Source organism: Notamacropus eugenii, chromosome 6, assembly GCF_028372415.1.
Source record: "Notamacropus eugenii isolate mMacEug1 chromosome 6, mMacEug1.pri_v2, whole genome shotgun sequence".
NCBI classification, from domain to species: Eukaryota; Metazoa; Chordata; class Mammalia; order Diprotodontia; family Macropodidae; genus Notamacropus; species Notamacropus eugenii.
The window spans coordinates 148,744,173-148,759,993 of NC_092877.1; the positions used below are offsets into that span (position 1 = coordinate 148,744,173).

Genomic DNA, 15,821 nt, shown 5'->3' on the forward strand with positions numbered 1-15,821 from the left:
GGCTTATAATACAGTGGCTTACATAATTAGTCAGGCTTTGTTCAGTTAGTGACTTAAGAACACGTAAAAACATAGTAAGACCATCTCATCTCTGGGATGCTCAAAGCTTACTCTACTTCTGCTTTCTTCCCTGGGTATCACTTAATGCAAAGGCTGATGATACAGATTCCCCAACGATTGTCTTAAGGAAAAAAAAGAGGGGGAAAATAAAATAAAAGTTGCATCTATGACATTTTTCTTTCTGAGACTTTGAAATCAGTTCCAATTTATGGATGGACTGATATTGACCAATCAGTGGTTCGGCTAGAAATTTGGGGCCACCAAACTGTGATCTGCAATGTGTGGACCATTTGGGTGCTGCTTATACTAAAGGGCATAGGAAAAGGAAGCAGTACAGTTTTCTTTATTTTGCTTCTCTCTATAATTTTCTATTGTTCTCTCTATACTTCCTAAAAGAAAGTAAGCTGCCTCTGTTTATTCATTTTTGACTCTGTAGACTGGGCACAGGACACAGTGAAATTGCGCAGGGTAGGCTCTTAGTAAATATTTGTTCAACTGAATTGAAGAGGGGCAGCTAAGTGGCACGGTGGATAGAGCACTGGCACTGGAGTCGGGGGATCAGAGCTCAAATGTGACCTCAGACACTTACTACCTGTGTTTCCCTACGCAAATCACTTATAACTCTAACGCCTCCCTGAAATGAAATCAATTCAATTGAACATGAGTAGGTGTAATTGGTCCTCAAGAAGCTTAATAAATGATCCTTAGTTATTATGTCTTCAGTTTCCTTGAAAGTTATGAAGACGTAACTAATAGCGGATGTGCGACATCAGACTATAATGTTCTAGTTTACAGAAACTTAAGAGGGCCCTGAAGGTTCACTGCAAATGGTCACTATTGCAGTAGCTCAAGGGTCTGTTTTGATCTCCAGGTATGTCTCTTGGTGCTTCTTTTCAGCTTTTGGATCCTGTGTTTTGCACAGACTGCTTTGGTAGCTTTGCTTATGTAACCAGGGGAAAAAAAAAAGCTTGTAGATTCCCCTGTTTTATTTAAAAATATAAATATCTCTTGCTCAAATGCAATAAAACGTCAATCCAAATTTGCCGAAAAGTAGTTTTCCACAGTAGTACCCCATTTTCCTCTGATGATCACTTTGCAACTAGAGGTGCATGTGAGTATAAGCAACGGTTTTAGTTAAAAATGCTTGAGGAGGGTTGCCAGCTGCATGGGATTCTGCGCATCGTAGGAGAGTAATAACGCTGTCTATGGAGATAATCTGTCGCATTTTATAACATCTCACATTTCTACAGCAGGTTACAAAAACACTTCTTACACAACTGCGCTGTGAAACACACGGGAGGAGTAGAAGTGGCCCTATTTTACAGGGAGGGAGCAACTGACTGATCTGTACCACCATGGCTGGAAAGTGTCATTCTGAGGATCTGAATTCAGGTCTTCTGACTCTAAGGCTGGGGCTCTTTCCACTACCATTAGTTGGTCTTCCCAGCTCACCCTCCGTACTTGGGGAATTCTCGGACTCCCTATCTATGAGTCTGGAAGATTTTTTTCCCTTCTCGTTTCTGTGGGTATTTATAATGTAAATTTATATTTTATTTACATATTTATATTATATTTATTATTTATACAATGTATATTTATAATATAAAGGGCAGCTAGGTTCTGCACTGGATAGAGTGGCAGGCCTGAAATCTGAAAGACTTACCTTCCTGAGTTCAAATCTGGCCTCAGACACTTCCTAGCTATGTGACTCTGGGTAAGTCACCTAACCCTGTTGGCCTTAGTGTCTTCATCTGTAAAATCACCTGGCAAACCACCTCAGTATCTTTGCCAAGAAAATCCCAAATGGACTTGTGAAGAGTCAGATATGACTGAATCAGTTGAACAACAAGAAAATTTTGTCTTCCAGAGATAGGTTGCAATATTATACTTGGCCAACTGGTGGCAGAATGCACCCTAGCCCCAAAATAGTTTAGACCCAGCAGGGGTGGGGAACCTATGGCCTGGAGGCCACATATGGTCTTCCAAGTCCTTGGGTGTGGCCCTTTGTGTCCAAGTTTTACAGACCAAATCCTTGCAGGGATTTGTTCTGTGAAGTTTAGAGTCAAAGGGCTGCAGTTGAGAACCTAGAGGTTCTAGACTGCAGGTTTTCCACCCCAGTTTAGGGTTTCAGTTCAAGTATCATGCCCTACTTGATTCATTATAGAATTCTAAAAGTGTGTAAAATGTATTTATTTCAAATGAGAGCTGCTCAGAATGTGCTCCACAGGTATAATTACTGTCCTATTTCGTAGTCTGACCTTAAAAAGGAGAGACTATCTCTTCGTAATAATGAACAAATGAATCCTTTAAAAAATGTAACTTGAAAACCTGGGATGAGCTTCGGTGTAGCTTATAGGATGCTGGACATAGAGAAAACCTGGGCCTGATTTGTGCCTCTGTTTAACCACAGAAAAGTCCCTTAACTTCTCTGAATGTCAGTTTCTACATCTGACACGGGGATAGGGATATTTGGAACAGATATCTCACAGGAATGTTGTGAAGCACTTCCTGCAACCATTATGTCGCCACTAGGGCCACAGGGCAGAGCGGAGAGAGCTCTGGACCTGGCCTGAGTTCAGAGTGTGTTTCTGTACCTTACTTAACTATGTGAATCAGGCTAAGTCACCTCACTTCAGTTTCTTCATCTGTATAACAGGGATAAAATATATTATATTATAGTATATTATAACATAAGATATATTGTATGGCATATAATATATAATATTATAATAATATATATAATAGGGATAAAAATAAGCATACCATTTTTCTCACAGAGTGGTTTTCAAGAGAGTATTTTTTAAAATATAAAGGCACCCGGGCAGCTAGGTGGTGTAGCGGATAGGACGCTGGGTGGAGTCAGGAAGACCTGAGTTCAAATCCTGTTTCAGGAATTTACTAGCTGTGTGATCCTGGGTAAATCACTTAACCTGTGGGACTCAGTTTCCTCCTCTATACAATGGAGATAATAATAGCAACTAACTCCCAGGGTTGTCATCGGAATCAAATGAGAGAATATTTATAAACACCTAGGAGAGTGCCTGGTATACAGTAGCCATTTAATAAATGCTTGTTTCCGTCCTTGCTTCCTAAAGGCCCTCTAAACATGTATGGCATTGACTGTTCAGTGTCATAAGGAAGTTCTTCAAAGTGCTCCTATGCAGGGCAGAAGACAGAGTCGGCCCAAGATAACTGTGAACTTGAGGAGCTGCTTCACTTATCTGGGGTTCATCTTTAACATGGGGATTAGACTACAGGACATCTAGGTTTCCTTCAGTCTCAGCAATTCTATGATTCTAGGGGCTAACTTTAATAATTCAACTCAACCATACAATAAACATTTATTAAGCACCTACTGTGTGCAAAATCCTATATTAAAACACCTTGGAAGATAGTGCCTCAGCCTGCAAGATACTGTTATCGTTAATAAAAATTCAAAGGATATAGCGAGGTTTCTCCAAGGGAATCTGGCTCAATGTATAATGTTCAATTTTCAATAACCATGTTTTCAATTATCCAAGGGATTTAAATTAATTTATATTTGAAATATTGAGGTTTTATTCTCCATCTCCCTCCAACATGTAGAAGTAATAGAAAATGCTTTTTCCTTTTCCCAGAGAGGCTGTTAATGATCAAAACTGTTTAATATTATATGTTCTTATTGGCATTTCCCAATATCAGTAAGTTTTACCAAGGGATAAATCATGCTCCTGTTATCATAGAGATCCTAAAGGCTGCCTGATGTGTATCAGTAGTCAGAATCATGCCATTAGGCAGCTTTCCATAATTATTTTCAGAGACTGTTTTGTACAAGTATGCGTGCGCGTGTGTAGGGAGTAATGTGTAGGGGAGATGTTTGGATATTTGTGGGAAAATGGTGTTTGTTGTGTCAAAACAAAATGTGTCAGTTAAAGAAAAAGCATAAGGAGAAAATAAATAGAAGTAGTCTGGCTTTATCCCAGACATCACACCATTCCTGAGCTTATCACTAACATTCCCTAATAGTTACCCATGTTTTGGCTTCTTTCATAAGGCAGGCTGTGGTATTTAATGAAATTGCAATGGTTAAAGATAATCTTGCTTTATCCAATTTGCAATTATTGTGTGAGAATCTCCCAGTAAGCAGAATAATAACCTCACTGGACCAGTCAATAACAATCTCATCCACCTGCAGAAAATTATTTATTTATTTATTGCAGTAGGGGAGAGAGAGCGAGTAAAGAATGCAAAAGTAAATATTGCAAAGAAGAGCAAAAGAAAAGGACTTCAGGAAAGGGAAAGTCTTCTGAAGGAATATTCTTTCTGGATAACTGATTATCATTTAATTTAATATACTGAAGAAGTAATAGGCACATCTGAAACTGATCAATTTAGTGGCCTCTCTTGGTTTCTGAGGACTGATAGTCTAAACTTGTTTTCCTTCTCTCAGCAGAGAGAAAATGCGCTAGAGATGCACAATTACCTGTCCGATATGGCCAATATGTTTGTTTGCTTTGTCTTGCTATGTTTCCTTCTTACAAGGGGAAAGAGACAGGGGGAAGTGATGGTTGTGGTAATTTAGTGGGAGAACTAGACAATGAGTCCAGCCCTTATGAGCATGTGCAGAAAGTTCGGCTGATGCTAAACTTTTGGTAACAGATTCCAATCTGACAACTATGTGGTGCCGGAGAACCTCTTTGATTGACAAAGGAGCTGGTACTAGGGTACATTCAAGAATCACTAGTCAAACCAGGCCTGCCCTTTTGGTCTGATTCTTTCCTGCCTGGCTGAGTTCTGGTGAGAAAAAGGACACAATGCTGTAAGGGTAGAGGTATCCCCAGAAACATGTGCCTCTACTCTCTGGGGATATTTTTCCTGTTTTTAGGGTAAGGAGATGAGAGATGGCAATGACACTGTAGGCTTTGAAAGGTCAAGTCCCAGGGTAGTGAGGATCAATTTGGGGGACCCAGCCCAATGTTAGCTAAGATTCAAATTTATCCAGTGACTATGCTACATCTGGACCTGGACTTGGGTTCATTGCTATGTAGAAATGGAGTAGAATAAGCCTGTTCTCCCTAGCGAGCAAGGTGGTGCAGGGAATTGTGTGCTGTGCACCAACTCCCTCTCCCCGCCTTGCCCTGGAATTAGGTGGAAATGTTTACACTTCTGTTCCTGTTATGTCCTTCAAGTAAATTTCCCTTGGTAGAAGCTAATTGATGTTTATTGGTTATGTGGAACTAGGGAGTCTGTCATGGGTTATTGACAGTGACCACACTGGAATGGAGGTTTCAGCCAATAACATTAGAGAAGAGACACACTCAACCCCCTCAGGGGCACCCCTAGAATCTTTAAAAGGTGATGGAGTGAAGCTAGAGGGAGAGTAAAGCCAGGGTTTATCATCATGTTAAAAAAAAATCAATAAACATTTTTTTTTAAATGAACACATATCTTAAAATGGCTAATCACTAGTCAAGTAAAAGTTGTTCACCATTTATGCTGGAATATTTTTCTTAGCCCTTCTGAGGATTTTAGGCATTATGTTGCATTGGGCAGTAATCATTCTCTCTCTAGCTGAATAAGCTGAAACAAATAATATATTACTGCAAGATCCCAAATAAGCCAATGGAAGAAATGAAATCAGAACCTTAGAGACCTGTACCCTGGTCTCTTTTTCAGCGTTGAATTTAATTGGCCAGCCAAATGACATCCATATTCTTTCTTAACTGAACATTAGACCAGTTAAAATGGAAATGGACCACTTACAATTACTTTGACATAGTTAGCAGGAAATATGCCAGTCTGGTTTCTACATTTTCCTCGGTACCAATCACTATCTATTTTTTCCAGAAGATACACAGTCTCTCCAGAAGTGAGGTTCAAGTCATCAACTTGCTCTGTAAAAGAAAATTGCAATTATGGGCAGCAAATTATCCCAGTTGCAAATGTAATTAATAAAAAGACAGCACCACAGAGCAACATTTAATTTTGTCCATTTGAGGTGCATAGTGAGTTGATTTGGGGAACTGACTTAACTTCACAACCAATTAAGTTGTTTTTTTCAAAAAACAAAAACAAAACTCAGTACTTTTTGTTAGTACATCTAAAAATAAGCTCCCCCTCTAAGATCAATTCAGATGGGTTCATAATGTGCTGATGTCTGGAATAAGGTAAAATATCATCCATATCTGTTTATTATTCCATGCTTGTCCTTTCCACCTAGTGTATAAAAACCTTCATTAAATTCTCCTCACATTTCATGGGAATGTATGGAACACTAGGCTACTGGTTATTTCTCTTCCTCTTTCTCTTTGTGACCAGCCCCCTCTTTTTGTTTTTTTCCCATCATATATTTCCAATGTAAAAATAATAAATCTAATAGCTAACATTTAATTAATGCTTACTGTGTGCCAGGCACTGTGCTAAATGCTTAAAATTACTGTCTCATTTGATCTTCACAATACCTCGGTGGGGTAGGGGTTAATATTATCCCCATTTTATAGATAAGGAAACTGAGGCAAATGGAGGTTAAGTGATTTGCCCAGGATCATGTGGCTACTAAGTGTCTGAGGCCAGATTTGAACTTAGGTTTTCTTAACTCCAGGCAAATGGTACTATTAAAAAATTAAAAGCATTTTACAGTGGTAAAATGGTAACATTACTATTGCCAATCACCCATTTACTTTTTAAAGCATTTAATTGGTAAATGTTAATCTGAAATAACTGAAGAAACCAGATTAACATAGTTTTTCAACAAGCAGATTTAAGCCATACTAAAACAAAGTCTAGTTTCTATAAAGAAGATAATTGGGATGCAGATAATCAGGAGCTTATTGTATTTGTAAATTACAAGTGGCAGCATTAGATTTTTAAAGCAAGGAAAAAATTTTCAAAAACCTCCTTTAAAATCTTTGGACTTTATTCTTATATGGGAATCTGAAGGGATATATTTGTACAAAAATCCTCAACTTTCTTAGGCATTAGGATTCCATTTATTAAATTAGAAAGTATAATTTTGCAAGGCTTTGTACCTTTGAATTAATTGTTACAGGAAACACCTTCAAATAGTGTGGATCAGCAACTCTTTTGCACCTTGCAGTTTTAGTGAGTTGCCTGGCTCATTGAGAGGTTAAGTGACTGGCCCAGGGTCATACATCACTCTTTGTCAGAAGTGGGACTTTAACCACTGACTTTGAGGTTGGCTGACATTTATTGCAAAGTACTTTCCATTCATTGTATTTGAGCCTTACAACATCCTGTGTAGTAAGTACCCTTTGGTAGCTGAAGGAACTGGCTTAGAAAAGGTGTAAGGTGGTAGCCAGAGTGTGAGAATATGACATCTGACCCCAGTTAATGTGAGCTACCTTGAGTAAATGTAAACTGGGAAAGAAGCTCCAGCTATCTCATGAGAAAACCTGCATGTGTTCCTGGGCCATCCCTGGCATGGTGCCTTTTTCTGTTTCCATATAATATCCGACCTGGCCCAAAGGAGGTGCAGGGATCTGCCATGTGCTGTCCTGTGGCTGCCCAGGACTGGCCTTCCAGTACCTCCTGCCCCCCCACAGTTCACCTAATAAATTTACACGTATAATCCATGCTGGTGTGGACTGCCTAAATTTCTTCAGTATCTCAGCATCCTCTAGGAAGGTCTGTCCTGCTATGGTTACCACAATCAGCACAGAACAGATCTTGCATCTCTACAGAGGTCAATCAATCATTCAATTTTGCTACAAGCATTTATTAAGCATGCACTATGTGCCAGCCACTGTGCTTGGTGGTGATGGTGATAGAAAGACCAAAGTGAAACAGTCTCTGCCCACAAAGAACTTAATTTTTGTTAGGTGAAATAATGTATGTGCATATAAATAAACACAAAACATACAACAAGTCTACAAGCAGTAATATTGGGTTGGGGGCTGGGAGGGGACTAGTAGCTAGGGGAAATCAAAAAAAGACCTTGAAGGAAGCTAGAGATTCTAAGAGGCTGAGGTGAAAAGGACGAGCATTTCACAAATGGGGGACAGCCTGGTCAAAGGCCTGGAGACAGAAAATAGGAAATGTATGTGGTTCAGAAAGTAGACCATTTTTACTGGAATAGGGAGTAGGTAAAAGGTGGTAATACATTGTAAGCTTGGAAAGGTAGCTTGGGAGTTAGATTACGAAGGGCTTTAAATAGTTAAGTGACTTGCCCATGGTCACATTGCTAGTAAATTTTACAAGGCAAAATTTGAACCCAGGTCAATACAATACTTTTGAATACAATTTTATTACAATTACTAACTGGTATCCCACTGGCAGATGGCATTCATTGTTTAGAAATAACTTGTGGAATCATCTTTTGGGGAGTTACACAAAATGTTAAGTGTCCACTTTGGGGGCTAGTTTGAATGTAACTCTGCTTGGAGGAAAGGGGGATGGACTAGGTGACCTTTTAGGGTCTCTTCCAGGTCCACAGTTTTGTATGGTAATAGAAAGTAGGTTGACAAACAAGAGATAGAGAACACTATGAAATGCATAATGGATTAATTTTGATTACATTAAATTGAAAAGTTTTTGTACAAACAAAGCCAATGCAACCAAGATTATAAGGGAAGCAGAAAGCTGGGAAAGAATTTTTACAATCAGTGTCTTTGATAAAGGCCTCATTTCTAAAATACGTAGAGAACAGAGGCAAATTTATAAGAATACAAGTCATTCCCCAACTGATAAATGGTCAAAGGATATGAACAGGCAGTTTTTAGAGGAAGAAATGAAAGATATCTAAAGTTATACGAAAAATGTTCTAAATCAATATTGATCAGAAAAATGCAAATCAAAACAACTCTTGGATACTGCATCACTCACACCAAGCAGACAAAACAGAAAAATTATAAATGCTGGAGAAGATGTGGGAAAATTGGAACATTAATGCTTTGCTGGTCCAACCATTCTGGAGAGTAATTTGGAACTATGACCAAAGGGCTATAAAAATGTGCATACTTTTTGACCCAGTAATACCACTTCTATGGCTATATCCCAAAGGCATCATAAAAATGGGAAAAGGACCCACATGGGCAAAAATATTTATAGCAGCTCTTTTTGTGGTAGTCAAGAATTGGAAATTGAAGGGATGCCCATCAACTGGGGAATGCCTGAACAAGTTGTGGTATATTAATGTAATGGAATACTATTTTGCTATAAGAAATGATGAGCAGGAGGACTTCAGAAAAACCTGGAAAGACTTATATGAACTGATGCTGAGTGAGGGGAGCAGAACCAGGAGAACATTGTACATAGTAAGCCACATGGTGCAATGACTAACTTTGACAGACTTGGCTCTTCTCAGCAATGCAAGGTTCTAAGACGGCTCCAAAAGGCTCATAATAGAAAATGCCATCCACATCCAGAGAAAGAATTACAGAGTCTGAATGAAGATGGAAGCATAATATTTGCTCTCTCTCTTTTTTGTGGTTCATTTCACTGATTATAATTCTTCTTTACATCATGATTAATGTGAAAATATGTTTAACATGAATATATATATATAGAGAGAGAGCCTATATCAGACTGCATGCCATCTTTGGGAGGGAAAGAAAATTTTAGACTCAAAATCTTGTGGAACTGAGTGTTGTAAACTAAAAATAAATAAAAAAAGAAAGTAGGTCGAAATGGATATTCCTTGATTTGCAACCCAAAAGGTGAATAGCTTGAATAATAACAGTCCCAGAACATAGTTTTCCATCATAGTTTGACCTCTTAGAACACTTCCAGGCCCAAAGTTCTGTATATTCAGAGAAAGTAGGTCAAAAACGAATCTTCCTTTATCTATAACAGAAGAGGTTAATAGTTTGAAAATATATGTTCTGGAACCTAATTTTTTCATCACAGTTTTCCATCCTTGAAGAATTTCTGATTTTGTCAGTGTGAAGAACTGGGAAGTGTGGGAATGCCCTTCACCAAGGCAGATTGCTACCCATCTATGACTCAACTAATAAATCCTAATAAAGCAGAGAAAGGTTAAGTGACCTGTCCTGGATCACATAGCAAGTAAGTGTCAGAAGCAAGGTTTGAACATCTTCCTGATTCCAAGTCTAGCACTCTATCCATTTACACCACAGTGCCTCTGACTTTTGTCCTTACCTGCTGGAAAATCATGTAGCACAAGCGCATGAGGGACATTGCTGTCAACAGACTTCTGTACATTAGTTGTATCCTTGCAAAAGAAAAAACAATGGAATCATAAATGAAGTTACCATTTATTATTTACTTTGAGACCTTTTCTTCCCCTTGCTAGAGTTCTATTGACACATATTATCAGTACATAATACCAGTCACACAGCTGAGTTAAACAAGGGCATCGTTATCTGGTTAGGAATGTCCTTGCCAAAGGGAGGTACACTAACTCTCGCTCATTAAGCAATTTCACTTTTGGGAATTTTATCTGAGGAAGAATCTGGCGACTCGAAAGACAAGAGTAAGAGAAGGGAGAAAGAGGAAGGGAGGAAGAGAGAGAAAATGGTCTTTTATTCCTTTCCACAATGTTGCATCTGCTTCTTTTCCTATTTCAAGCTTTTCCTATTTCAGGGTTTAGATTGGTAATGATTTTGCAGGCTTCTGACCGGGTATCTCCATTTGGTGGGAATAGTGACAATCCCAGAGAATTCCACTTGACTTTCCTGATCAGGAAAGAAGCCCATGATTTGCCACAAGCTCACAACAGGCATAACCATCAATTCCAGTTAATTTGCTATGGGTTAATTCAATACTGTTTCTGATTAGGAGCAAATGCTGTGCCCCAGCTGTCTGGCTTGGGCTTTCCTATATAATTGGGATGGTTAAGTCAATGCCAAGGCTTGTATGGGAAAAGGAAATAGGGTACCCAAGGTGCTTTCAGGAACTAATTGGTGGATTTCAAGCAAGTGAATTGAGGGAAACAAAAACCTTCACTGCTCGTCAGAGAAAAAAAGTGGGGCTTGCAAATGAAATATATTTTTCTTTAGACCACTGACAATTGTCTATTATAATCATCACAAAAAATTTATTAAAGTCTTCTGTCAAGGGTGAAAACAATCGCAAAACTGTGAATTAAGTAACATTGCATAAAAAGGATTTAGAATTGGAAAACACATTAGAAATAATCTAGTTCCATTTCTACCTCCACTTTATTGGATGAGGTGGTTAAAGGTCAGAGAGGGGAAGCTATTTGTCCAAGATCACATAGCCAGTAATTAGAGTCAGGGTTCAAACTGAGGCTATCTAACTCCAAATCCAAGGTATATACATGACCTATCACTGATTTATGGTGTTCCCCTAGTGCCCTACTTCCTCCTTACAGGAAGGGCACCATATCCTCCTTATACTCACTGTGGTGAAATCTATAGCCTTCACTCTTTCTCGTTTTGAAGCAGTTTTATTTAGATCCGCCATTCTAGGTAATGCCTCATACTAGAAGATAATACAACCTACATTTCTTGTGTTTGTGACAAATGAAAATCCTGAGAGAATGAGCTTCCAGGTAATTAATAATCATTTATTAATTAGGCTAATAATCAATAAACTGATGGTCAGTGGTTTCTCTCCAGAACCAGACAGCTAATGGAGATATGCCTTAAATATTTTTCTTTTTGAAAGGGAATGGGAATGCCCTTGACAGGAGAAATCAACTCCGATTTGTGAATGGGGAGGTTGGGAGTGAGGTGGGCTAAAAGTCTTTTATCTCCTTCTGCTGAGAATGTGGATTGATCATGAGACTCAGCCACCCGCCAGGATTCTGAATGGAAAAATCCATCTCTATCCAGACCACTCTGGTTGGTTTTCTCCTTCATGAGCTGGGTCACCCTAAATTCTGATGGAGGGGTGCAAGGACATAAGCTTAATGCATCAGGGCTAGAATTCAACTGGATTCAATTCTGTGTATACTCTAAACAGAAGTAAGGTCTCTTAGCTGGGTGGGGTCCTGCCCAAGAAAGAGGAGCATGTTCCTGGAGGATTTGGACAATCTCATCTATCAGCCTTATCCTTCAGAGACTAGCTGCCTGACCTGCTGCTGCTCCCTGAATGAGGAAACGAAGACAAAAAGCCTTAATCCTAATTTAATAATTGGTTATTAATATAACGGAAAAATAATTTCCCTCATGTCTTACTCAGGGCCTGAGTAAATGGTTAGCGAACTTGGAATACTAAAGATTCAAGCTAAAGTGTTCATGACCAACAGTGACTTTAAGAAATTACCACTCTAGTGAGTAATATTTGCATTTTGGTGGGAACTTTCAGTGCCTAGTTAAAGGAAGAAGAGTGTGAGAATTTAAGGTAGCGAGGTATTTTAGGTCAGGGAGATCTTTTAATGACCTTAAATCATACCTTATAGTGGTCCTATTCTGCTAATACTAGCCAGTTTTGTCTTTAATGGAGAAGAACAGGACAGGGATGTAGGCAGGGAGTGATACCTCCCAAAGGGATCAGAACAGCTCAAATTATCATAAGTCTTAAGGATACACACTCCTGGGACTCCAAAAAAAAAAAAGCCAAAACACTGAAAAAAACTTTCCAAAATGGCTATTCCTGCTAACTACCATTGTGATGGTGATGCCTCACTTATCTGGGAATTACACTTATTGAACCTCAACCATCTGGAACATAGTTAAGAACCTAGAATAGTAGACTATGAGCACTACTGAGACCTTCAACTTACTGACTTGGAATTATGTGTAAAACTAAGGACATTGGCCAATCCTTAGTTATTCTTGGGTTACAAGAAACAAAAATTTGGGGGTGGGGCTGTAGGATACTGCCACCATTAATAAATGACATCTAAGGAAGGGAGGAAGTGGGAGAACTATCAGGAGAAAGGAAGTGAGGCATAGTGGAAAGCTCCACTAGATTTGGAGTCAGAAGACCTGGGTTCCAATCTTGACTTTGCCATTTACTACCTGTATGACCCTGGGCAAGTCAAGTTCCATTCTGTGCCTCATTTTCCTCATCTGTAAAATGAAGTGGTTAAATTACATGATTTCTAAGCTCTCTTGTAGCTCTAAATCTAATGAAACAAAAGAAAAACATAGCCCCGAAGTCTTGGGCAAACTCCTATAAAAACTCTCAAATGGTGTAGGCATTTAAATCAGGAAAGCTTCCATCATTTGGAAAATCCCTTAATGCAGAAGACAGAACTGCCTGAGGATGTTAGATGAGTGGAGTTACTGTGGACCATCATCATCACTTTTATAGTAATCTCTGGACACCAACACAACTTGAGAAGTAATTGTATCCACAGTGCAAGACAAGTCAGGCAAAATTGAAGTACAATAAAACTTGGAAGGTTGTTAAAAAATCCTCGATTTCTCTTTTGATATTTCTAGCTCATTTTTCTTCTCATAAAACACAGCTTTTGGCAGTATCATTTCCAATGTTATACTCATTTGTGCTCTGAGAGCAGAACAACAGATGTTATGACCAAATGATTGTATGTCAAAACACAGAAGTGACAGGACTAAAGATAAATTTCCTTTATTTTCAATGAATTCTGAGCTTTTGTCTTCCAACAGTCATTTGCTTCAAAACTACACTTTGTTTTCAAGATTCATTTGTCTGACAAAATCTATTCAATAAGCATTTATTAAGCACCTACTATGTGCCAAGCACTGGAGCTATATTAACACAGAAGAGACCATAAAACCAGAATCAAAGGCAACCAATTTTGCCTGTTCTTGGTTTACTGCAGTTGTTTTAACTTCTTTTTAAAAGATGTATATGATGTTTCTCCCCCTTGAATGAGCGTCCAGGTATATTATATCATTGGTCTAAAAGCTCCCAGTGTGGAAATTCCCTCCACTGGTTCAGTTCAGTGACTTCTTTGTAATTTATGCTCATAGGATCATGGATCTAGGGCAATAAGGAATCTCAGAGGCCATCTAGATCCATTCCTTTCATTATGTTGTTGAGTGCTTTTCAGTTGTGTCCAACTCTGTGACCCCTTGTAGGGTTTTCCTGGCAAAGATATGGCAGTCATTTGCCATTTCCTCCTCCAGCTCATTTTACAGATGAGGAAACCGAGGCAAACAGGATTAAGTGATTTGCCCAGGGTCACACAGCTAGGAAGTGTCTGAGGCTGGATTTGAACTCAAGTCCTTCTCACTTCAGGGCCAGTGCTTTGTCCACTGTACCAGGTAGCTGTTCCCAGAAAGCATTTTTTGAAAATATCTATAAAAAATAAAGTACTGTGCTTGGTACTGGGATGCAAAAACAAGGCTGATTGACCTAGTTCCTACCTTCAAGCAGCTTCTGTGTTAGGCGACCTAAGGAAACAAGTCAGCTGGTGTTTAAGAGCCAAAGAGCTGCTTTTTAGTTTCCTTTGAATGCTTCACATTTTCCAAGGGGACTCAAGCATTTAAACCACTGTGAAATAATACATGTTGCAATATCTTAACATTGTTTCCAGAGTAAAAAGAAATTAAACACTGCTGCTTTCAGATGAGACTACTTTGTCACTAACCATGTCCCCTCTAATTGAAATGGTAAGTTTAGATTTGTTTGGATCCTCCCTCTCAGTTGGAACAGATATTTATTTAATTAGCAAGCTTATGAAACAGCTTCTTAACTAGACATTGAGCAGACATCTCAAGGACATTTGTCCTGCTTACAAATGGCCTTCATTACCATGATGCTACCCTCTGGGGTTCCTTGATTTGTCAGGTACCTGCTAGGATTGGCTGTTCTGGGGGTGGAACTCAGTTACATTATTTCTGGAGCTAAAATCGCTGAGATTATGGCCATTCAAAGTTTTAATCTCTGAGGGGAAGAAAGTGAATTCGGCTCTTTTCAACATAATCTGTTCTGACTGCATCAAATTGCTGCCATTTTGCTAAGCATATTTGCCTTATTTCAAAAAGCAATTTTTACAACTGCAAATTAATGACTCGATTTTGGGGTTGCTGTAAGTCACTGAAATATGAAATGTGTCTAGTATAAACCACAGTCAATCTATGCAACCAAGGTGATGAGGATGGCTACTGCACGCTTCCTGTAAGTGGTTTACTCTTAAAATGGAATAAAATGCTATATAATTTATTCTTCTGTTATATAAATGTGCTAATAAAAATGGAAGCTAAGACATAATTAATAGTTCTGTCATATACAAGTGCCACATGTAATGTACAGTATCGTACCAAATTAATTTCTTACTTGTGATCTGCTTTTAAGGTGCTCATCAAGCGGGGTGATAATCTTTATCTGTGACAGGTGAACTCTGCCCATTTCTTCTCCCTTTTGGCATTGCAAGTAACTGTCTTCAGTTTGATTCAGCAGCACTAGCACCTCTCCATGCTGTAATGTACAACATACTCTCAGATGCAATTATTAGTAAATAAAACATTATTACTCCCCCCTCCCCCAAATTTTAATCTTCAGAGCCTAAAGCATTTAATAACATGTAAGAGCAGTGATGGGAGCCAGTAAATTTTTGACATTAGCTGGTAAAAAGTAAGAACATCACTGTACCTTACAAGAGAGCTCTCCAGGATTTTGAGAGACAGTATCCTCACTGGCAACTCCATGAGGCACAGGAAGCTTAAATGGAAGTCAATAAAAGGATTACTTAGGATCAAATAGGCTCCATATAAAATGCAGAACCTTTTGGATTCATTGTGTATCCTCAAAATATAGCTTCCTCTAGATGAATTCTCTTGTTAGCTTCCTTAAAACACTGAGCACTTGCCTTTTTGGTCATAATTCACGTGAGTTACTTTGCCACTCCTCAAGTATCAGAATCCTCTGCCTAGAGCGGAGTCAGGACCTCCCATAGAATGAGGAGC

General features: G+C 38.8%; 1 protein-coding gene across 6 annotated transcripts in view; it reads right to left on the reverse strand.

Annotated features, from left to right (window-relative positions):
• SH3D19 (SH3 domain containing 19) overlaps nt 1–15,821 on the reverse strand; it is a 209,560-nt gene that overhangs the window by 24,645 nt on the left and 169,094 nt on the right. For all 6 annotated transcript variants that reach the window (XM_072621236.1, XM_072621235.1, XM_072621234.1 and 3 more), the window contains 4 exons: nt 15,508–15,576; nt 15,193–15,333; nt 10,156–10,228; nt 5,803–5,933 (listed from right to left, as the gene is read on the reverse strand). In XM_072621236.1, coding sequence (XP_072477337.1) covers nt 5,803–5,933; nt 10,156–10,228; nt 15,193–15,333; nt 15,508–15,576 — 414 coding nt within the window. The remainder of the gene's footprint in view (nt 1–5,802; nt 5,934–10,155; nt 10,229–15,192; nt 15,334–15,507; nt 15,577–15,821) is intronic.